The sequence below is a fragment of the Simochromis diagramma genome, unplaced genomic scaffold (assembly GCF_900408965.1).
Source record: "Simochromis diagramma unplaced genomic scaffold, fSimDia1.1 OVJJ01000293.1, whole genome shotgun sequence".
Taxonomy (NCBI): Eukaryota; Metazoa; Chordata; class Actinopteri; order Cichliformes; family Cichlidae; genus Simochromis; species Simochromis diagramma.
Window position 1 is genome coordinate 19,268,186 of NW_024386801.1, and position 23,252 is coordinate 19,291,437.

The window sequence follows — 23,252 nt, forward strand, 5'->3', positions numbered from 1 at the left end:
TCCACTCTCTTGTTTTTTTGTGAGCACTAATGGCAGGAAGAAAATAAGATAATAAAGCATAAAAAAAAATGAAACAGGTGGTCGGTGAGAGAAAACGTGAGGATAGAAAGGGGAGACAAGAAGGAGAGGAGAAAACCAGGAGAGGAAAGGCAGAAGAAAAGGGAAGAAAGAAGTGATGAGAGGAAACAAGGAGAGGAAGCAAGCAGGAGACAGGAGACACAGGAGGAAACGAGTGGGTAAAGATCGGTAAAATGATTAATATGATTCATATGATTAATATGAGACCCCTATTTAATAAGACACTATGGTAGCTAATAACATTTAAAATGTGGTGTTTACTGACCGTATCAGGAGAGGTCCAGAGGGATAATATTACAAATAATATACATATATCAATTTGAAAAAAAAAAATGCTTTGGAAACTCCAAAATGTGTCCTGTTTGAGCTCAAGTTGTCAGTTTTACAGAGAACTTCAAGATGTCATTAAAACTAGAAAAAAAAAAAAAAGAGCAAGCCTAATGTGGTCAGCACACCAGCAAACTATATCTTGGGGCCACAGAAACTCAAAACATTTGTAGATTCTGGGCCAGCATGGTAAAGGTGACGTAGAAGTGCTTTAAACCTGCATTCTTTCTAATGTCCAGCAGGGGGCGACCTCTCTGGTTTCAAAAAGCTGCCTGCTTGTACAGTTTTACAGGGAAATAATTCTTCACCCATGTTTGTGTTCTCAAACATGATGCATTTCACAATCAGTAGCTGACATGCAGTCACTGGCCACTTTATTAGGTACACTTGTTCAAATGCTTAACTGTTAATGCAAATAGCTAATCACCTGATCACATGGCATCAACTCAATCCACTTAGCATGCAGCCATGGTCAACACAAGCGGTTGAAGCTCTGATATTGCAAGAGAAGACAAAACTGGACAATAGACTGGGAAAAAAAAATATGAGTCTTGAAATGGATAAAAGGACAAAATGAGACATAGGAGGGAGAGAAAAAGACTGAAGAAGAGCAGAGACACATGAGCACAGGAGGTTGGCCAGTTTGTTTATGCAGCAATAACAGACTTATGTGTCTGGACTATGCTCAATAAAACATCACTCTCACACCATCTATTGCAGCAGGTGTGACAACATGATTTGTTGTGCTTGATAACACACTAAACAACACTTTCAGTCTTTATTTTCTCTTTTTATTATTGCCCCTCTCCGTTCCCCGATGTCACAGCCTGACCTGAACCACAGAAGACAGGGCATCACAGACATCTTACACCTTTAAACCTCGTTAAACAGAGCGCGCACACACACGCACCTCTCTTTGGCTGACATTAAATAACCACATAAATACACAACTACACCAACATCAACTCACAATTACGATAAAAACAGGTTATTAGCCTTCAAAAATCAAAAATCTAGAACTCTTTTACAAGATGGCTAAAATTCAGAAATTCATTCAACAGCAGACGTTTCAAGTTTCGAAGGTCAGTTTTGTTTTTTTCAATTGAACCGCTTTGTAATGAAAAGAGGGACTTTCCCCCCCTCTGCTGTTTATACTTTGTTAAAGCTGACAATGCCGACTGAACACAATGCCCACAATCAGATTCAGCTTTTCATTTTGTTTACAGGCTTTTGTCAAAGTAATAACATATATTTTGGAATTTCAATTAACTGTAATTATTTTCTGAATTGAAAGTGAACTGACCGTCCAACAGTTCAGTCACAAACTGATGAACCAGTTGCAACCTTTGGATTATACTGCTTTACCTGAGCATGATTAATGAGATGAGAAACAGTCATTTGACATTAAAAACACATCTCAATATATGGTGACAGACTGCAGACACAACTATACTACTCAATCAAGTGGCTTATCCCTGTAACTCTAAAACATCTCAGTAAAAGAATACAGCAGGTTCCTAACATTTGGATTTAATATCACATTATCTGAAGGCACATTTACAGATGCATCTTTGTTCCTACTTAACAGCTGAAGAACACAGAGCTAAACAGCTTGATCAGGCTGGCATGAGTGAAAAATTATAAAATATACTATTTTTTGTTTGATGCATGAAGTAAAACAAATCATGTGAGCAATAATTTATCAGGCACACTGCAAACTTGCATCTCTGCAGATGCTTTGTATGTTACATTAGAGAGTATTTTGGCTGTGGTTGCTTTGGTTACAGTGTTACAAGCTTTACATGATGGTTTTCAGTCTGCGGGAGAACTGATTTTGTAATCCAGATGTTTGATGTGTGAAACAGATATAGGAACATTTTGACATTTTTGGTTAAATTACCCTTCCTTCTTTTCTTGCAACAGGATAGACTTCAGTCATAAACAGGCTTAGAGACGGGTCGGCGACAACTAGGGAAAAATATGTATCCAAAATCCAGTTGGCGATTGGTTGGTGGCTGTTGCAGATCCCATCTGTTGTCTGCACACCTGTCAACAAACAGTCACCAAGCAGCAGTGAAACTGTGAAAAGTGCGAAGCAAACCAGAGTCGATTTTCACACCTCTTAGGTTCAAACTTGTCCGACATTTTTAGTAGATGAACCTCTGGTATCAGTTTGAGCATCCTGTTTGGTTTTGAGTTATTGACGGAGGTGTTTACAGACAGACTGGCATCTTCCATGCAAACTACACGTGACTGTGGCAAATCTGATAAAAAGGAATCATGAGGACGTTTTACGTCAGTGCTCACTAACTGGTCTCCAAGTCTGTATGACTGAAGCCTTAAATAACATGATTAACTCTCAAATCCAGCAGGTAGTTCAGCCTTTTTAAGGAATGGAAACAGCTAACAGTGGCCTTGTCTAAGGTAAAACTGCTTGAAAAACTAACACTTAATGTTCAATTTACTTATTATTAAAAAAAAGAAAAAAGATAAAACATAGAATTTATAAAAAGAAAAGACTACTACTGTTCTGCCATCTTTAAAACAGGCTGTTTCCCCATTCCCAGTCTATTTGCCAAGCTGAGCTAACAGCTAGATATGAGAGCAGTATTGATAATCTAATTCTTGGTTAGAAAGCAGGCGTGCTGATAGTTGGATGAAATCCACCACAGACTTAAAGTCCGTGACGCATTTGAACCGGAAATGTCGGCAGTTCAGGTGAGAAAAACAGACTGCTGATGTGTGAGGGAAAAAAACCATCTCCAGAGCAAATAGCAAGCACTGCTCTGATCCAAATTAAACTAAAGGCACAAATGGTCTGAATGTTGGCACAATGGACGGTTCAGGAAAGTGTGAGCGATCTGAGGAGGTGGATCGAGGCGATGAGAGGTCCCACGTATTTTTCTTTATTTCCTCTTTATGGAGAAGAGCAGGCGTGGTGAGGATAGTGCAGTCAGTGGTGGTGCAGTGGGGGTGCAGCAGGAGAATCGCTGTGCACAGTTTGTTTGATCATATCGCGTCTGACATCGTGAATATGAGCAGAAGGCTGAATAACAGCGCAGGAAGTGAAGTCGTTACACCGTGGCCTCCGATTCCCAGAGGTCCTTGTGGTTCTCCAAACAGACGGCCTACTCACTGAAGCTGAAGTTCAGACCAGAAGACTCTGTAATCGGGGATGAGGGGCCCGCACTGGATACAGCACTGGAGGGGATGCTGCCATCTGAACAGAAAACACACACACAAGCTCTCTGTAAACACTTGTTTTCCCCCACTGGTACAAACTGTCGATGTTTTAAAAAGTCCATCCATGACGCAACTAATAATCCCATTACTTTCCACCCCGGAGCCCTCGCTTCACTCTGCAAGTCAGGAGCCATGTTATTTGCTGTTGTACGTGCGTCACTGGGAAGGACACAAAGTGAACACAAATGAGAGAGCGAGCTGGCACAATAACAGGAAAGCATCATCTGCTCGTCTCTTCATCTCGTTGCCATGGGGAACTTTATGTAAACTGTTACTTTATGTGCTGGGTTTCATAAATTGAGCCACATGAATGTTTATATCAATAATCTGACTAGAATGTAATCAAGATTTGCCGTCAATCACAAATCAGCAAAATCAAGAATAAGGGTTTAAAGTGTTTTACACTAAAGATAGAAGCTGCGGTTAAAAATGTTCCTGAACAGGTCACAGGGCTGCACTTGTAAACAGCTGCCCTGCCCTACAGCTGATAAGAGAACAGAGTTACATGAGCAGCAGAAGAAGTGCCTCCCCGTCTGTCTGCGCACTGTGGTAAATGAGGCTAAATGAGTTCTGTGCAGTTACAGGCACCAGAATCTGGAGTAGCCACCCAAACCGAGTGCACACGTATAACATGTGCATGAATTCAGCTCACCATCTGTGATTTTCAGAGTACTTTTTACTTCAGTTTTAAGTGACGGTTGATGCCGCGGTGTAATCTGCTGCACAGTCTGCTGTTATTTATATACTTATAAACAACAACCACACATTTTTTGTTCTAGTTTCTTTATTTGGATATTTTGTTGTTGTTTTTTAAATTCATAAGTGTGCTATTGTTTACTAGGTCATAAATTGGTTGTTTTTTCCCCCCCGTTTTTTGTTTTTTAAAGTTTTAATAAGACATCGAGGGATTAAAAAAAAAAAAAAAAAAGACAACAAATTGCCAAAAGTTGCAGTTCCTCCTTCGGCCACTTGAGTCTGTAAATCAGTGTGCTTAGACTCCTGTGTTTTGGTCTCTATAATAATTTTCAGAGCGGCTGTATGGTGGGTGAAAATCTGCATTTCGAAGCATTTCAGTGATATTATATGACAAATATGTGGATTGTTTTGTAGTTAAAACTGGAGCAGACTGGGACAGTCTGTCAGTGCAACTGAGTGAAACTGTACATTTTTTTCCTACACACCAATTAGCAGTTCATCTGTGTCTGTGCGATATATCCATGCAGTACCCTGCTAACCAAGCTGGCTGCTTTTGGCTGACTTATCTTGAAACTCCCCCGTCTCATCCACATATCCACACTTCACAAAAGCATGGCTGACGTCTCGATGGCTACATCCACCCCCCCTGCACAGTCTATGATATTTGTGAATGTGATAAAGTGCTGAGTTTCACCTCTCCAACCTGAGATTCCATCTTCACTGTGGTAACTAGAACCAATTTAGCTGAGCTACCATTAGCCATTTGCTGATTTATCAATAAAATTTAGCCAATAAAAAACAATTTAGAAGAAGAAGAGACGGGACAAACACCCTTCAGCACCAGACAACAAACAGTGAAACCAAGCAGAGCTGGACAGGGTGTAAACATGTACAGAAAAAACTACACATGACGCACTTTAGGGGAAATCTGTTTGTTTCGTGTGTCTGAAAGAAGAAAAAAAAATCATATCGGTTGAGCTGTAGCAGTAACCACAGTATTGAAGCATTTAAATCTGTGTGAAACTGTAGTGACGCGACTGAGTTGTTGCGGTCTGTGTTGTCATTTAGACTTTTACACGATAGTAAGGAGGGTAAATATTTAAACATGAAGCCGATACGTTTAAAGAGGTTTCATTCTCTTGAAAAACACTTTGTGCAGTGAAAGCAGGTCAACACACTGATAATGCCATGAAAATCATTGCACTTACGCCACAAAGGCTGGCCAGGCGGTCGAAGAGATGCTTCAGATCCAGAGGAGGAAAGAGGCTGCTGCGGGCTATAGAGAGAAATCTGGCTCTGAGAGGCAAACAAGCCAGAGAGCGCTGGAGCAGAGAGAGAAAAGAAAACACATTAGGATCAGTTTACAAATGTAACTGAAGCTCATTATGCTTCTGAGAAATACTGCTCTCTTCTGCTTTTGGATTCAGAAAGTGTTGTTTTGTTGCTAGACGTGGAAATGGCTTTGAAATTTAACTGCCGACTCTCAGGCTTTATTTAAATGTCTTTAAATGAATTAACAGATTAAAAACCAGTGAACTGTGGCCATTTATATTCATGCTCAAGATCTGACGATCAGATTCAACAAAACAAAAATTACACTGAAGCTTTCGCACCTTTCATGGTTTTGGCCTGGACCTCACTGTTGCTCTCACACACCGAGTTGAGAAACTCGTCCACCTGCTTCAGGGAAAGTGAGTTGTGCAGCGTCTCCAGCGGGTAGATGGAAGGCACCATGGAGCATCCTTCAAAGCCTGCAGGACAAAGGGTACAATACAGCCGATCGTGTACTAGCAGGAAGAGCGGTGAGGAAAGTACTGCTCTCTGTGCATTACGGTTCCACGTGATTTGAGTGCCATATTAAGAAAAATAAATAAATAAATCTAGCAGTGATTTATATTTGTTACCAGCCACACAAACGTTTGCACACAAGAGCTACAGTCGGCAGCGTGTGACCTCTCACAGCAGCTGACTGGCTGTAGCTACACAACACAGGCAAGCCAGATATAATGCAAACACAAATAACCAATTCCTGAGTTAGTGAGACCACAAGAACAAAAATAATATTTTTGTCTTGTTTCTAACATGGTTACAGAGCACTCTGCTTAAAATGACAAGAAAACACACTCGTTACATGTTGCTGCTGATACATGAAGTGATTATAGTAGAGCTCACTTGTGTGTTAACAGGATAAGATATGCTTGTTGATTTAAAGATAAGAAAAAATACAGTTCTGTGTTTGTATATGTAATAAGTAGGTGAGGACTACAGAGATTCTTGTGTTTAACTTCATTTTCTAAGCTGATGCTGTAAATGGTATTTCCTTCAGGTGAAGTGTGTGATATAAAGCAAAAATTAATATTAGCTACAGACGCGGTTCTGAAACCACAAAGAAGAAAATAAAATTCTGGGGAGATGTGGCGTAACATTATGAGCATTGCCAGGTGGAGTGAAAAACACTGATTTCATCATGGCACCTGTTAGGGGGGGGATATATGAGAGCGAAGTGAACCTTTTGCCCTCAAAGTTGATGTTGCAAGCAGGAAAAAATGACAAGTGTAAGGATTGGAGTGAGTTTGGTGCTTGTCAGAGCATCTGCAAAACTGCAGCTATTGTGGGGCGGTCCTGATCTGCAGTGCTCGGTACAGTGGTGAATAAGCGACAGTGTCATGGGCAGCTAAGACTCACTCACGCATGTGAGGAGTAAAGGCTGGCCTGTGTGGTCTGATCCAACAGACGAGTAAGTGCAGCTCAGACGGCTGAAAAAAGTTCATGCTGGTTCTGATGTAAAGGTGTACACAGAGCATCACAGTTTGTTGTGTATGTGGCTGCATAGCAGCAGAGCAGTCAGTGTGTCCATGCTGACCTCGTTGACTGCTGAAAGCACCAACGAAGGGCATCAGAACTGGACCATGGAGGAATGGAAGGTCTGATCTGATGAATTGTGTTTTCCTTTTACGTAACGTGGATGGTCAGGTGCATGTGAGGCATTTACCTGGGGAACACCTGGCAAGCCAGCCGAGGCAGTGTGATGCTTCGGATAATATTCTGGTGGGAAACCTTGGGTCCTGCCATTGATGTGGATGTTACTTTGACACGTACCACCTACCCAAGCAATATTGCAGACCATGAACACCCTTTCATTGAACAGTATTACCCGCTGGCCTCTTTCAGCAGGATAATACGCCCTGCCACAAAGCAAAAATGCTTCAGGAATAGTTTGAGGAGCGCAACAATAAGTTTGAGGTGTTGACTTGGCCTCCAAATTCCCCAGATCTAAAAGCAATCCTGGTGCTACAATACGAGTCCATGCCTCGACGGGTTGGTGCTGTTTTGGCAGCAAAAGGGAGGGAAAATAAAATATAAAGCAGGTGGTTATAATGTTATGTCTGTATTGTATAAATTTATTGATGAATTTATTTGTTAAATAGGACCGGTACAAATGTTCAGTCTATTTCCCCTCCTGTTTCCTGAGCCGGTTGGGTTGGATCACCAACATAGATTTGATGATGAGCTGCAGCGCAAGTTGTAATGAACTGTGAACCACACATAAAAGATTAATTTTCTTCGAGGTTTGTTAATGGTGCGGAAATATTCGTGTTACGACAATGAAGAGGAAATGAACAGGAAAAACTGTATTCTTTAAAAAAATCAATAATTTTTTTTTCATTTTATTAGAAGATTCGTCATATGTAATTGCATTACATATACCTTTATGTTCTATAAAATTTATATCTGTATTCATAATTACATTTCTATATTTTGCTTGCTTTTGTTGGTCGGGACAAAAAAAACCAAACACCCCCCCCCCCAAAAAACACCCATCTACATCCTGTGAAATACAACTTTTAAACACTAAAGTGCAATGGCAGGAAGGTGACTTTCACACATGCAGGAAACAGTCCATCAGCATTCACAGTAGCCCAACAGAGAACATGAAGCTCTATGATGACAGTAAGGAATAGATGGAGGTTGAAGTGCTGCTTCCACCTTTATCCATCTACCCAGACAGCATGCTGGTCATCCTTGCCTTCACCATGAATAATGTGCAACAACCATGAATGTGTGCACGGCTATTACCTAAAACAACTTATTCAATTCAAGTGGAACGAAATGCTTAATGGAGAGGAACCTTTCAAGGCCTCAAGGGGCCAAGATATCAATTTATAATTAGTTGACTTGCTTGTTGTTAATGTTTCTCATGGGATTGTGTGCACTTTCAAGAGTTAAGAACATTATACAACCTGTTGCTTCTGCTTTTTAATCTAAAGCCTAGAAGAAGAACAGGAATGGCAGGATACGACAAAGACCTTCAGGCCTTCCATGGACTAATCAAAAAAATCTTTTCCTTACCCGATACAGCCTTGAGCAGCTTTATTCATTTGACAAAACAAAGACTAATGTGGAATCTGAAAACAGCTTCCTGCCAAAGATGTGATGACAGCAGAAAAATTATTCTACTGTTTAAAGTGATATTACAAAGCCTCAGGAGGAAATGTTTTGCCAGTTCAGACAAGTTCCATGCTACAGTATTTCTCCTTCTGTCTTTAGTGTACTGTGTAATAGAGCAGGCGTTATATAAAAACACATTAGTTGGCTTTTATCACCTTTCCCTCCTCATCGCTGCTGCAGTGCGTTCACATGGACTTTACAATTCAGCTCACACAGTAGATTCAGTGAGAGGAGAGAAAAAAAGCCCACTGATCCTTCACTGCACTATTCACTCTCCACAAATGCAGACAAACATACGAGGCAGGGAACGAATGCAGATAAAGACGGCACAAGTCATAACAGACGGTCATCTCTGCTGAGTGCAGGCAAGCTGTGTTAAGCTGACAATGTGCCAGGACCTGCTCCACAAACACTTTACGCGATCGACAGTTAACGGACAGGCCGCCACTTAATTAGCCAATTAAAATTAGCCAATAGATGATGACCCAGATCTTTCAGACAGACACTGAAATATCTCCAACCCAGCCAAGGGATATTTTGTTATTTTGAGGAAGACACTGTGGAGATTCAGTTGTTACTTCCCAGTGCAAAGGCCAAATTAGCGCCATCAATATCCGACACGTATTTCCACACAGACCTCATTCCTGAACAAAAGCCCAGCTGTAAAGGCTTCCTTTTCCTGCACCCACTGCTCAGGATGGAACATGCACACAATGCAATTAGGCAGGCCTCTAACCATCGCATAAAAGAGTCTGGTTCACCAGACTGAACCGCATGCATGTAGATCCATTAGTCGTCCTTTTTGCAGATGTATTTTATTATAATTTGAGATTATGGTTAAAAATGAATTGCTATGTTCTACCAATTCCACAAGTGAGCTATAAATGTCCAATCATATGCAAAGACTTAAAGACACAGTGAAATTAAAGAATACACTCAAAGTGTCTTATCAGGTCCTAATTGTTCGGTTACTTATTGGTCCTTTCAAAATAAATAAATAAATAAAATATATACGCATCACATTTCATATGGATTGAACCTTTTTCTCACTCCTTGTCATAGTATTCTCCCCTTTTTGGACGCAGAAAGAATGAAACTACAATAATGCTAACAGTCTCTACAGCTCCTTAGTCCATGAGCATTTCTCAGTGCTCACATCAAATCAGAACCATCTTATAAAGATGTGAGAACTCAAATGTCCCTTGAACTGAGTCACATAAACGCATCTTAATCTGCCAGATGCCTGGTACAAAGCTGTGTGATGTGGGATTATAATGATGTGAAAACCGAGCAGCTAACAGGGTGGAGAATTCAGAGGGACGCCATCCGTGTATTCCCAGCCGTGTGGATGCAGCTCGTCCATTTCCTTCTGTGCCATTGATAAGAAAGGACAACATTCTGGTTGAGTTGGAAATTATAGTTGTTTTTACAGATGAACCCAAGACAGTGTTACAAGATTCAGGTCAGAAAGTTGTCCTTCCTCACGCCTCTCAAACTTCAGGCCTAATTATTCTCCTAAGAATACTCCGTCTGGGTGAAGCATTCAGGACACATGCTTCAGCCTTGCTTGACTGGAATTATCTGGGCAATTACCTCCACTAATGTCACGAGTGGACATTACATGGACATTCAGCTGGGAAACTGGAAACTTAATGACCTTTAGATGTCCATTAGATCCCCCCCCCGTTCACCTCTGTCAGGTGACACCTAAAAAACGTTGAGAGCCGCAGTGCTCGAGTGAAAACTAAGTTGCTTTAATAGTTTCACTGTGTCTTTAAATAAGCAGAGGAATACAGCGTTTGCATCTTTGGGCAGATGTGCAAAATGAGAATGTTTATAGTCGGACAATAAATGGAGCATGAGGCAGGGCTATAGATATCATTAACAGGCAGACCTAGGAGGGAAAATGAACGCACAGGCTGCAAGAAAAATAAAAGCAATGAGCCACAACAGATGCTAAGCTGAACTGGCACTGGCAGCATCCCCCTTTTCCCAGCACCGACTGGCTAGGACTAAAGTGAGGAAGAGGAGGCAGCACCAAGTATTTTCAGGGACTGCAGCGGCTGACCGTAGTGAGACTCTGGGAGCTCCTGACTAGACACCAGCTCAGTCTTGAAGAGGCGGAAGTGGTAGGGGCAGTGATGCAGGTGGTGGGCCATGGCCCCATCCACAGCCAGAGGGGCAAACCCCAGCAGGGCTGTCTCAGCAGGGAGCCACTCCAGCAGCTGGGTTACGTGAGGCAGGTCCGAGGGCTCTGAGGGGATGAGAGGCAGAGCAGGGAGAGAAGAGTAGAACTGGAAAGTGCAGCGGAGCGGGAGCAGAAACGGGAGGAGCTGAAAAGCAGTGCGGCCGGAGGGCATTCGATCGATTGTAGGCTGCAACGGACAAAAACCTCACGGCTCAAACAGAAAAAAAAAACAAAACAGACTCAGTCCCACCTTTCCATTTCAAAGAAATCAAATGCAAAGCAGATAGCCTGAGGTGAAATAGAGACGTCAGGGGGGGAAACGAATGACTAAAAACACACCTGAGATCTGCTCCATGTAATCTGAATGAGAGGCTTTTTCAGTCAATCAGTGCTCAAACATCAGTGACCCCCAGGGCTATTTTCAAGAAACTGTATGTGTGGCAACAGAACTGCAATGTGACAAGAGAAGTCGTATTTTAGATTTGTAGCATGAAGGCGTGACTTTCTGACAGATTTCTATCACTAGCTCTGCAAATTGGGCAACTGCCCCAGGGCTCAGAACACTCAGGAGTGGGGTTGGTTCAAAGGTTCGGTGTTCACTGTGTGGCAGTCGGCTAATGGTGACTCATTCCTAACTTGTTTGTATGCACCACTCCATCCCATCATCAGAAAGCAGCATGAGCTTTCAATCTGCAATAAAAGACCAGACATTTGCATATTTACAAATGGAACAGTTAACAGGACACCACAGACCCTCAAACATGTGTCTGTGTGAACCTGATGAATGCAAGTTCATTACTGACCCATTCTTCAGCTTTTTTGCCCGACATCGCTCCTCGGCTGGTTAATCCCACCTGGCTTTCACATCAAAACGACCAAATGAGAACAATTTCACCTCTAGTGCCATTTGAGTGACGAAGCAAATGAGAATATGTGTACAGCACATGTTACTTTATCTACAATATTTTACCCATCAACATGGTTATGATTCAGAAAAAAAAACCACAGCTGTGATTGCCCTTTTCTCCGCTTTGCATCATAACAACAGATAATTCATCGTTGATAAAGTGAGGAATGTCCTTAGTTAAATAATAATATATATAACAAACAGCAGCTTGATGAGCAGGTGGCTGTTCAAAACTGAACTTGGACAATTGTAAATAAAATATAAGAATAATATTTATTGAAAGCAAATACCTGTAACAAAGAAGATCACACCAATGTTAGTGGATCTAAGGAAAACTGTCACTTTTTAAATGGATCATCAGCGCCTATTATTATAAATCAAAATGTGACTACAGGAGAGAAGCAAGAGAGCAAACTGGAGGGAAAGGCTCATGACTGTGGCTCCAGCTGTCTTTAAAAAAATAAATAAATAAACACGTTTCAACATATGAGATTTGTGAATTCCACCAACTCTTCAGCCACTCTGAACCAACATGTGAGACTAGCCTGTGGATCAGCTGACATCAATTCTGCTGACATACAGCCAGCACTAATCAAACTGCCAACATGTGATCAGCTGTCTCTGAGCTTTTCATATAAAACCCCCAAATACCGTAAAAGGCCCAAATATGGAAACACTAAAGCAGCAACGAGGTAAAGCAAATATCACACGTTCACACATCGCTTTTCTGCAACTGTCACACACACACACACACACACACACACACACACACACACACACACACACACACACACACCCCCGGAGGAGCCAGGGATTGAACCCCTGAGGCCCCCTGATTAACAGATGCTCTTCCTAAAATGGGTTGGTCCAGATTTTATTTAGTATGTGTGTGGTCAGTACACTATGACATCACTGTAAGTATGTGTGTGGTTAAACTGGGGTTAAACTAAAACAAGAGAAACACCTCCTATTTAAAGTTTTATTTGGCATTTATAGCAAAAACCCAGACATTTATCAAATAAATTATTTTAGAATCAACAGTGCATATGCCAGTGAGGATTTTTTATTTTTTTTATGTGCATTGATTATCTACCCGTGGAGATATATCTAAGGAACACGATATATTCCACATAGCTAACCATCCTGTGAACAGCAGGATTGGAGATGAAAACACTTGCAGGCAGAGCAGGTGATGTTAGAGGTGAAGGGCTGACAACATAAATGAAAAACAAAACAAAACCCAAACACCGAAGGTGTGCGCTGGAAGAGAAACAAAAAAAAACTAAAAATCTGAGATGATGTAAGTAATGTAGCCACACGTCACACCTCCCAAAACAGAAAACATAGAAAATGTTTTCCCACAAAACGGTCATGCAAGATAAGAGGAGAACTGGAGGAGTGTCGAAAAAAAAAGGCAGACATACCATTAGTCGGATGCCTGGCATACGACACAGAAAATCTCTTTACTGCCGGCATAGACAACAGCTCTGAGGAGATAAGAAAGGTAACTGGCATTACTGGGGCAGCTGGGATCTGAGTCTGCTTGTGAGTCTGTGTGTTTGAACACAAAGGGGGGAAAAGGAAAAAAAAAAAAAGAAGGAGAAAACAGATTAGGAGAGTTGGCCTGTCGATTCATCAGTGTCTGTCTGCCAACAGATCTGTGTGAAAAGGAGGGTCATCTTTGAATGAACAGAGTGGAGACTGAGTGCTAAGGCTGCTGTGGAGTGGGTGGAGTACACAACGGACGTAAGAAGTGTGCTGATCTAAATGTCACCGACAGGAACACATCTCCTTTTTCCTCCAGCCTGACCACTACTGGCTGTTGATCACATTCAATGTGTTGGTGTAACGTAGTTTTTACTAACGCAGTAACGCTGCAGACTGGGAAAAATAAAACAGAAAAAAAAAAAAAACTGAGCTGACAGGTGAAATAAAGCTCTGTAGAGCTTATGCATGTAATATACGGTTCACGAAAGAAGAAAACCCACTTTTATGTCAGGTAAGAATCCATTAGGTCATTTTTGGTATTGCGGAAAGCTGTAAAATAAAGGTTGGGAACCGCCTCTCCAAAATGCACTTACCACTGACACTGCAGGCCATCTTCAGATCTGAAGTGTGCACTTCCTTTCACCTTCCCAGCAATAAACCCATCTCTTGTTGCCCTGTTCTTTTTTTCTTTAAACGAACTGCACTGACGTCAGGTCCAGACCCCGACCTGTCTCTCAGACAGCAGCCCATAGGCCTGATGCAACAGAGCTGAGAAAGTAAAGCATCTGCCAGTGTGTAGCTCTGCAGTCAGAGTGACACCAAGTGGATGAACTGACCGGCTCAGTTTGCTGTGTTTAAAAAGCTGCAGTGGAGGGAAAACAAATCCCTGCAGTTCGGATCCATATGCATAAATACACCTAATAGGAAAATGATGACGTCACCTGTAGATGAGTCACATTCATATTCGGGAAGCACTAAACAAATTTGTGCGATTAACCAGTTGCAACCATGAGAAATCTATCCATTCCAGATGTTTGTGGTAATTAAACCTGCTGCAAGGACCCCTGGTGGCTGTGGAAACAGCTTTCTTTCACTTACCATTACCGCCATTACCAGACTCAGGGAAAAGGGATTATTTTAAGGTGGATTACTGGGTCTTATATCTGTTCCAAATAACAGGCTGAGTTTCTTAATGTAAGGATTACCGTAAATTGTGATTAATATGAAAAAATAAAAAGCCAGGCTTTTGGCTTACAGACACACTACTTCACTTTACGAAGGATTGTGAAATAAAGAGGATATGTTAACACAACATGCACAGAGAGACAAAACACTTGAGTCCAAGAGGAGAGCGGGTTGATCGGTTAGTGGTCAAGTTGATGTGGAAAAGTATTAATTGTATTCCAGCTTGCATGCTCAGCATTTACTACACAGCCAATCCCTCTGCTGTCAAACCAGTGCCCTTGCTGCCCATTCTTGCAGGGCAAAAATCATTAGGAGAAACGATGCAATATATTGCAGCTGCTGATTTGTTTTGATCTGAAGGGAAAAAAATGTCCCCAAAAATCAATAAGATGAATTTAGGAGCAAAAAACACAAAGTAGGAAGGAAAAAAAACAAGACTTTGCAAAGCCAGGAAAAAAAAAAAGCTTTTCAAATGGATACAGATGAAAAGACCAGCTCCATGCGAGAGGACAGAGAGCGTGGTGAACGTACCAAACATGCCACTCTTGCACGGCAAACTGCCGGGGGACAGAGGAGGCTTCGGGTGGTGGTGACGGTGGTGTGTGCGGACGTAGTCCCGAAGGTTGGGGGCGCTACAGGACACCCCGAGGGCTGAGGCACTGAAGAGGCCAGAGCTGAGCGAGCCTGTGTGGAGGAGCCGTGGGAGTGCGGGGGGGAGAGGTGAAGGGATGGGTGAAGTGGACATGTGAAGGGTGAGAATTTTTTTTATTTATTTATTTATTTTAATTACACACTAAATGGTGTGGCCCAAGAGTGTGTTTGTGCTTTGGGAAAAATGAGTTTACCTGTATGAACACCCTGTAAACAGATATTTATTATATAGATTTGATAAAGTTTATAATAGAAAGAAAATACCTAGATGACACGCAAGCTTTAAGGTTTTTCAGAACAGTGACTCAGTGTGTAAGACCCTTGTGTGAGTGATGTGTGCACATGCACAGAACATGTGGGTTTCCTATGCAACCGTCACAATAGCATATCAAGCAGGCCGAGAGTGGAAATGAGTTTTAGACTTGCTGTACACGAATAAAACAAACTAATCCTCATATTCGTAGGACAAATTCAATGTCCAAAGACTTTAAATGAATATTTTATCGAAATATTTGAAACACCGACTAAGCGTTGTGTTGATGGAGCGTCAGTGTGCTGATGGAGAACTGTGACCTCAGCAACGCAGCACACAACAAACTGAATGGCTCCACTCAGAGAGGGTTTAAAACATTAGTGTAATGTGGACATAAAGCCAACTGCTGCTTTCAAACGTGATAATTAAGCACCGAGCAGCACGACGATCGGTGCATTATACAGAAAGGGGCACGTTAACCTACTGTAGCGATGTGACATTTAAAACAATAAGGATTTTTAAAGGACCATCACTCATTCCCTGGTGATATCCAGCAGTAAGAAGTAACGCAGGTTGATGTACGCTAGTCTTTGAAAGCTTTCGATCTCTTGTTTTTTTTCCACACCACGACTCCACTCTCTGCTCACATTGTTGGTTTTATGGTTTTCTCCACACGTCTTTATTTAGATGGAAGCATGTCATGCTTGTAAGTGTCACCATGTTAGCAGGTTGTTGGATGTTGCATGCCCTTCAAAAGTCCCTTTATTTAGGCTGAGGTTAAACTACATTCATGGACCCAGAGCGGTCTGATTTGGAACAATTTAAAGAGGTCAAAGGGACCTACACTGATATCTTACTTTATGTATGGGACCAAAAATGTTTTGTTATAAGACTAATAATATTTAGAGTAAATTTTTAAGAATTTGTGAGGGCAGTTTTCTCTAGTTGAAGAGTTACCAAACAGGAACATGTAACTTATTTATATAGGGACAACTAATGTTAATGAAGACGCTTTTCTTTTAAATCACAGATGTATTCTTTAGCAGGACAACCTGATATCTGGAGTGGTTACAACAGCGCAACATGTCAAATACTTGTAATATTATCATCTGCATTTGTTTCAACTGTGTGAGCTTACAGCAAATTCAGTTTCTGGCAACATAATAACACTTCTTCTGTTCTGACATCTTTTGATGCTAATGTTGCACAATTAAGGCCTTTACGCACCGAGCGCATTGAAAAAACAACAACATGAAATTCAGTTACAAATTTTTGGGATGCCAACTTGGTGAGAAAAGGAAGAAATTGAGATTGTGGATTCATCCATTTCTCACAACGAGGCAACAGCACGGAAAATTTGTATAATTCAATACTGTCTTGAGTTTTGAACTTCGAGCACACATTTGTCAAATGCAGCTAAATGCATTGGTCAGATCTGATTATTCACATGTGAAGATTTGAAGGAAAAAAAATAAAAATCAAACTTCATCCAAAAAAATAAATGCAGCTAACTGGTCTCGTGAATAGTTGAGGATAGGTGTATACTCAAAGGTGACCTGTTACTGTATGCTCAGTTCCAACCTTTTTACCCCACAGCTGCGTACGGCGGATGGGGTTTTGGCTTAATCCTGCTGGGCAGGCATCGCCGTAGGATTTTGAAATTAATACCACAGCTGTGTCTACCAGGAGGCTGAGGGGTAGAACTGGTGGTCACCGGTATTTTTATTCTTGGCCTCTACTAGAGATGCTTTGTATAATTCACTGTTAAAAATAATCATTTATCTTATACTGGTCCTCTGTCCAGCTCCTCAGTTCATCCACTGTTTTAAACAAAAAAGTTTTGGTTTAGTTTAGTTTTTGTTTTTTTTGCTCCCTTCTCCTTCCCTTTCAGCCAGGCTTCTTCTGATTGGCTGCTATTCACAAACACCTGAACTTTGGATTATCAGCACATATGCTGACCTCATTATTTGGAGCAGGGATTTGAGTTATTGAGTCTCTGAGTCTCCAAGTCACTATATGACAATATTAATAATCTTTACTAATTATATTAGTTTATGTTAGTCAAGTCAATATCAGTTATACTGACATTAAACAAAGAAAAGGCAAACATTAGTAACTACAGAGTCTGGTTTTGTTTGACTATGAAGGTATTAGCATCTGTGGATGCCTTTGAAATACGAAATTAAATTATATACACACAGGTAAAGCATGTCCACCGTGTTGTCACCTTATCACCTAGAGGGGAGAGGAACACGTCTTTGATCACCATATGACGCAGTGATCCTGCAGTTGGCTGTGAACATGACTCTTCCCCGCTGACCTCTGGCCAGCATAGTTTGGATTCTGATCCTGTTCGGCTGCCGCTAAGCTAAACTAAGCTGGGGTGGAAGCTATGTGAAAGAAACGAGGGACAGACTGAAAGTGAAATGGAAAAGTGGGAGGGTGAAGGGGGTAAAAAAGTCATAGCTGCAGCTCGTGATGAAGAGGAGGCGCAGTGATGACGGCTGGAAATGAATGAGCAGTGAGGCCATGGACGCAGATATGAACACAGCGAAAACACACATTCTCCCACACTTGCTCCAAAAATTAGATCCCTACCTAAGCCACTGGCTGGTTTGATCTCAGGAGACTGGCGTGAGCAGGATATGAAGAGTCGATGGGATGTGCAGCCTTTGGCGGAATGAGTGGGGGAGGTTTCAGAGAGGACCTGAGTGGGGCCAAAGAGACCAGGGATTAATACTGATATCCTCAACATATTATTCAGGGACCTGATGTTTAATGGTTGCTTCAAGAGCATCATCGCACTTTTAAAATGACAGGCAAAAGTGTCAGAAGAGCTAGTTCACACCCAGAGCGCATTTTGTCATTTTAACACTGAACTCTGGCAGTCTGGTACCTCCATGGAGCCAGTCTTGCGGTTCCGAATCATGGGAGACCTTCGCTGAATGTTGATTGGATCGGAGACTTGAAGTGCCTGGTCCGGCTCATCCTGAGAAAGGTCCTCCAGACTGCCCTGATTAGGCTTCTTGTCTTCATTCTAATTGGCCAGAGAAGAAAGAAGTGACTGACATCTCTGATCAACAAAACACACCTGATGTCGACACACAACTACAAGGGAGCTTTTTATTTTTGAAACCTTAAATGGCCTCTTGTCTGGTTTGGAACTGAAATTTTTCACATTTTTAGACAATTTTCAACCAGCGATATGAGTGCGGCATGGTCACACACCTCTGAGGAGGCCGGCCGGAAGCCGAATCCAAGAGGAATAGTCTCTTCATCTTCACATCCTTTTACTCCTGGACTGAAGTGAAGCTCCACATGGAAGCGCTCCTCTGAGGAGGGGTCCTGCTCAGCACACAGACACAAATATACAAAGGAGGCTGCGTAAAGGAGCCTGCAATCCTGCAAAGGAAGCTGCAGTTTGGAGAAGGAGGTATGCGTTTCATTTCATCCTGCCCACCTTGTTGTTGTCTTCGTACAGCATGATGACTATCTGTGTCATATAGTTGAGTTCAGTCACAGCGCTCAGGTAGTCCATTGCTTGCTTCCACTGCTGGTCCTTCTCCTCCTGATGTGCAAAGACAAGCAGATGTAAAATTAAAGCCAATGAGTGAAACACCACAGATCTGTGAAAATTCATGCAAGGGCAAGATAAACATCAGTTCTACAGTCTAATTTAGACATAAGCGTTCTATTAACTTAGAACTACAGTTCAGCTTAGTTTTATTAGAACAAGTCACTGAAGTCATCTTCAAAAAGCCTTCTGTCTTGGAAGGAATACCCTCTGCAATAAGTGCAATGCTACAAAAGCTCTGTTCTGGCAATTCGCCCTCTGAATGTGCACATGCACACCTGCAGAAAATCAAAAAGTCAAAGGTGACAAAACCACTGCATACATTCAGCAGGCCTCCGTAGCGGAAGATGCTGAGCAGGGAGTGAACGTGGCTCTCACTCGTGAAGTAGAGGCGTGTGCGGACGTGACGCCCAGGAGACATGACACCCCGAGAATACCTGAACACCAGGGCGGAGGAAGAGACACAAGTGAGTAACACAACACCTGTAATACTTGTTAATACATGTATGCATGTGGCTTATAAACATGTTTGTGCGCTTCAGTGGTGTTCTGCATTCTCACAGAGGGTGCAACTTGTTGACAGCCTCGTCCTCATGGGTCCTTTGCAGGTCCAGCTGGATTTTCTTCATCAGGGGAACACAATAAGCTTGGGCAATGTCCAATTTCTCTGCTCTGTTGATGCCATACTCCTGATGTCAATGAACAAGAGGGCAATCCATTAAAATACCATGTTTTTGCATGTTATTTGTGACAAGTCACTTTAATTCAGAAGACATGTTAATGAATAGAGGGTTGATTTGAACCTTGCTCTCGCTGGTAAGGTTTTCTGACTAAAGCATGACATTTTAAATGCGCCATTGGAATAATGTTGCTACATCACTCATTACTAATGCCAAATTTGTGCAAAATTTAAAAATATGTGCTGGGCAGCACTTGGAAAAATGCAATTAAAGACATTGGTGTGATTTACCTGTGGTATGACTATATCAGCCAGAGCACGGGACAGTCTGAAAAGTTCCCGCGTGTCCTCCAGGTCAAGAGAGGCATTATGCTGAAGGTCATATTTGATGCAGTCGTAGATATCTGGGATCTTGCTGATGTCGTAGCGCCCATTCTTCATGCGGAAGTCTCTCTCCAGCTTAGACCAGCGCTGTAGCATCAACTCCAACGTCTCGCTGTGGTAAAGCTGTAGGTCTGGAGGGAAAAAAAAAATTTAAAAATACAGCGACTAATTTTATCATTGTCGTAAAAAAACCCTAACTATAAAAGCTTTTTAAAAAGGTTCTTGAATATTAATTCTCCAGCTTTCTGAAGGTTTTTACACATTTCTTCTTGGGATATTGACATTCTACAGCCACCTGTACAACAGGGTGGAGGCTCTGTCATGGCTCTGGATTTCAGGCACTGGTGTCAGAGATCTTGTTGAAATCATGAATACAGAAAAAACACCCTCAGATTTTGATTAACCATGCAAAACCACACGGAAAGCGTTTTATTTGCAACGGCTTCACTTTTCAGCATGAAACCATGGGAATCACACTGCCGATGTAAGAAGGCAGTGTAAGAAGCACAACTGGATATAAAAAACAAAAAAACAAAAAACAAAAACACACTATTGAGCAGGGCGGGATCATCTTATCAGAGAACAGAACAAAAAGCAGCCAACATCCAAAAAAAGAGCTTTGAATGTCCTTGAAGAAGCCTGGAGAACTATTCCTGAAGACTTCTTAAAGAAATGACAAGAAAGCTGGCTAACCTCATGTTTCAATAAATAACTCCACATGGTTCCAATTTTCCTACCAGAATATAAAGAAATGAGGGGTGGATCAATTTTGAACTCCATATATACACTACAGTTACAAGCTTTTCTGCATCAGTCTTATTCATGCATAACACCTGATGACTAAAATAAATACTGAGGGTTTAAAGACAGTAAAACATTTTAAAAGCCATCCTTTCTGCAGGTTCTCAGTACCTGCAGACTTGGGGTCCTCTAGTCTCTTTCGGATCTGCGATGTAAGGCTCTGGATGAGGGCATACACCTTGTCACAGGTTTTGACTGGATTCTCTATGACCTTCATGGAGTTCACCAGTGACGGACTGCCAGTCGGAGCCAACTGGGACACGATAGAAGCAGAAGTAAATAGATAACATGTTCTGCCAAACACCACGCATGAGATTATGCCAGAAAAGACGGTCAATATATGCATGAGCAGTTGCAAAATTCTTTGGATAATCCAAATCTTATCTTGATTAAGAGGCACATTTAACTGTTTAAACTAACTGGAGACTTTACTTGCAAACAAGAAATTGCACCATACAGCTTATCACTAACTGAGCAATTCCATGTGTGACAACACCTTTTGGTAGTCCTGCTCTGTAAAGTCCTGGTCCTTTTGCATGATCTCGTGCAGCCTGGCTTTCACTTTCTGCTGGCAGTCAGTCAGAGAATCGCTGTCACTGTCCAGCAGTCCGTTCATGTTGGCACTCTTTACCATTTGAACCAGGATGGGCGTGAGCTCCCCTTCTAGAGCCAGAAGACCCTGCAGACATGCATCAGATTTAAAATGGTTAAAAAAAATTACATAAATATGTGAGGGTTAAGTCGTGACGAGTAACCCGAAGCAAACAAGGTAGATGAGTCCACTCTCATCACTACGCTTGTCTTGTCATTCATAACCTTAACTAAATGGTAAATGGCCTGTATTTGTATAGCGCTTTACTAGTCCCTAAGGACCCCAAAGCGCTTTACACTTCCAGTCATCCACCCATTCACACACATTCACACACTGGTGACGGCAAGCTACATTGTAGCCACAGCCACCCTGGGGTGCACTGACAGAGGCGAGGCTGCCGGACACTGGCGCCACCGGGCCCTCTGACCACCACCAGTAGGCAACGGGTGAGGTGTCTCGCCCAAGGACACAATGACCGAGACTGTCCGAACGGGGGCTCGAACCAGCAACCTTCCGATTACAAGGCGAACTCCCAACTCTTGAGCCACAATCGCCCCTAACTAATGTTGTTTCTATTTTTGGGATAAATTCTCAACCTGCCTCAAACTCTTCAAACAGACCATTCCTCTGCAGATGATCAGTTAGCCGTTTTACAGCCATCACACTTCTGTGTTTAATATTGAGCAGTAGGAACATAAATTCCACACTGGACAGGAAAGCAAGCCAAGCGGCTCGAATTTATGGCAAACAAGTGGGTCTTGTTCATGCAAAGCTGCTTTAAATGCTCTCCTCAAGCTCCATCAGAATCGCTTAAGTACTAAAGTAACATTTATATGAAGAGTTTAGTCTTCCAATACAGTGACATAGTTACCTTGGCAAAAGCAGCAGCCGTCATCTGCACCCTTCCTTCGTCAGAGGCGTAGATCTTCAGGTCATGGCGGTAAGTGCTGTGCAGGCGCAGGAGGCCACAGCCAGGAAACCCGGCATAGTCACCTGTAGAATTGAACACAGAGTGGAGCGCCACAGTTAACTGGCATGATTACAGCACTCAGATGTACAGTACAACACATTTTTTCCCTTTCCTTTTCTTTTTTAAAGAAACGACTGAGTCGGTGAGGTAGTTGAAAGAATAGAGAAAAACAAATTTTAGTTTTGATTGTACCCAATAGTAGCAAAGATTTCCATCAAATATCGCACAACGGGCCAGTACAGCACATGTGCGAGTGCAACATCACTTTCAGTTCAAATGCATTGGCTTGTCAGATTTTAATAGGGTTCGTTTCACTTAAATGTGAACTTAAATGTTGTTGTTTAAGCTGAATATAAAATGAAGTGAAAGTGAAGTGAACTGAAGTTTTAGTAGTCTCCCCAAAATTTGTGACAATAACTCCCCTGCAGATGAGATTAAATATCCTAGATTACCTCTCTTTGAAAACAGACCAAGTCTTTTAACATTCCCAGTATACCATGTTAATGTAGGGGGTGGATGCAAACTAACGCTACAGATCAAATCACACTGATGCTTCATGCATTTCTCTTCTGCAGGTAGCCTGACACTGCATCGCCATGCCTCATTTGACAGAGATCAGCAAATCTGGGACGTGATGAAGACATATCCCTGTTTAAAGCTTAACACAGGCCAAAATAGATTTTTATCAAACAACATCTCAACAACTCATGAAACAAAAATGCAGTAGGATTAGTGTGAGATGATGCGCGTTAGCTTTGAAAAAGAAAAGCTCCAGTCACTTTAGCTG

General features: G+C 41.9%; 1 protein-coding gene across 8 annotated transcripts in view; it reads right to left on the minus strand.

Moving 5' to 3' along the window:
* Nucleotides 1-762: 762 nt before the first annotated feature.
* Nucleotides 763-23,252, minus strand: part of LOC120730169 (inositol hexakisphosphate and diphosphoinositol-pentakisphosphate kinase 2-like) — a 47,163-nt gene continuing 24,673 nt past the window's right edge. For 3 of the 8 annotated variants that reach the window (XM_040026359.1, XM_040026357.1, XM_040026358.1), the window contains 15 exons: nt 22,367-22,488; nt 21,400-21,582; nt 21,015-21,156; nt 20,010-20,233; nt 19,601-19,728; nt 19,362-19,476; nt 18,926-19,033; nt 18,694-18,810; nt 18,362-18,502; nt 18,064-18,172; nt 15,093-15,245; nt 13,313-13,375; nt 5,958-6,095; nt 5,553-5,666; nt 763-3,625 (listed from right to left, as the gene is read on the minus strand). In XM_040026359.1, coding sequence (XP_039882293.1) covers nt 3,534-3,625; nt 5,553-5,666; nt 5,958-6,095; nt 13,313-13,375; nt 15,093-15,245; nt 18,064-18,172; nt 18,362-18,502; nt 18,694-18,810; nt 18,926-19,033; nt 19,362-19,476; nt 19,601-19,728; nt 20,010-20,233; nt 21,015-21,156; nt 21,400-21,582; nt 22,367-22,488 — 1,949 coding nt within the window. In that variant the 3' untranslated portion in view covers nt 763-3,533. Of the gene's footprint in view, nt 3,626-5,552; nt 5,667-5,957; nt 6,096-13,312; nt 13,376-15,092; nt 15,246-15,281; nt 17,970-18,063; nt 18,173-18,361; nt 18,503-18,693; nt 18,811-18,925; nt 19,034-19,361; nt 19,477-19,600; nt 19,729-20,009; nt 20,234-21,014; nt 21,157-21,399; nt 21,583-22,366; nt 22,489-23,252 lie in introns of those variants that run through there. The other 5 variants (XM_040026362.1, XM_040026363.1, XM_040026361.1 and 2 more) reach the window with 4 other exon arrangements.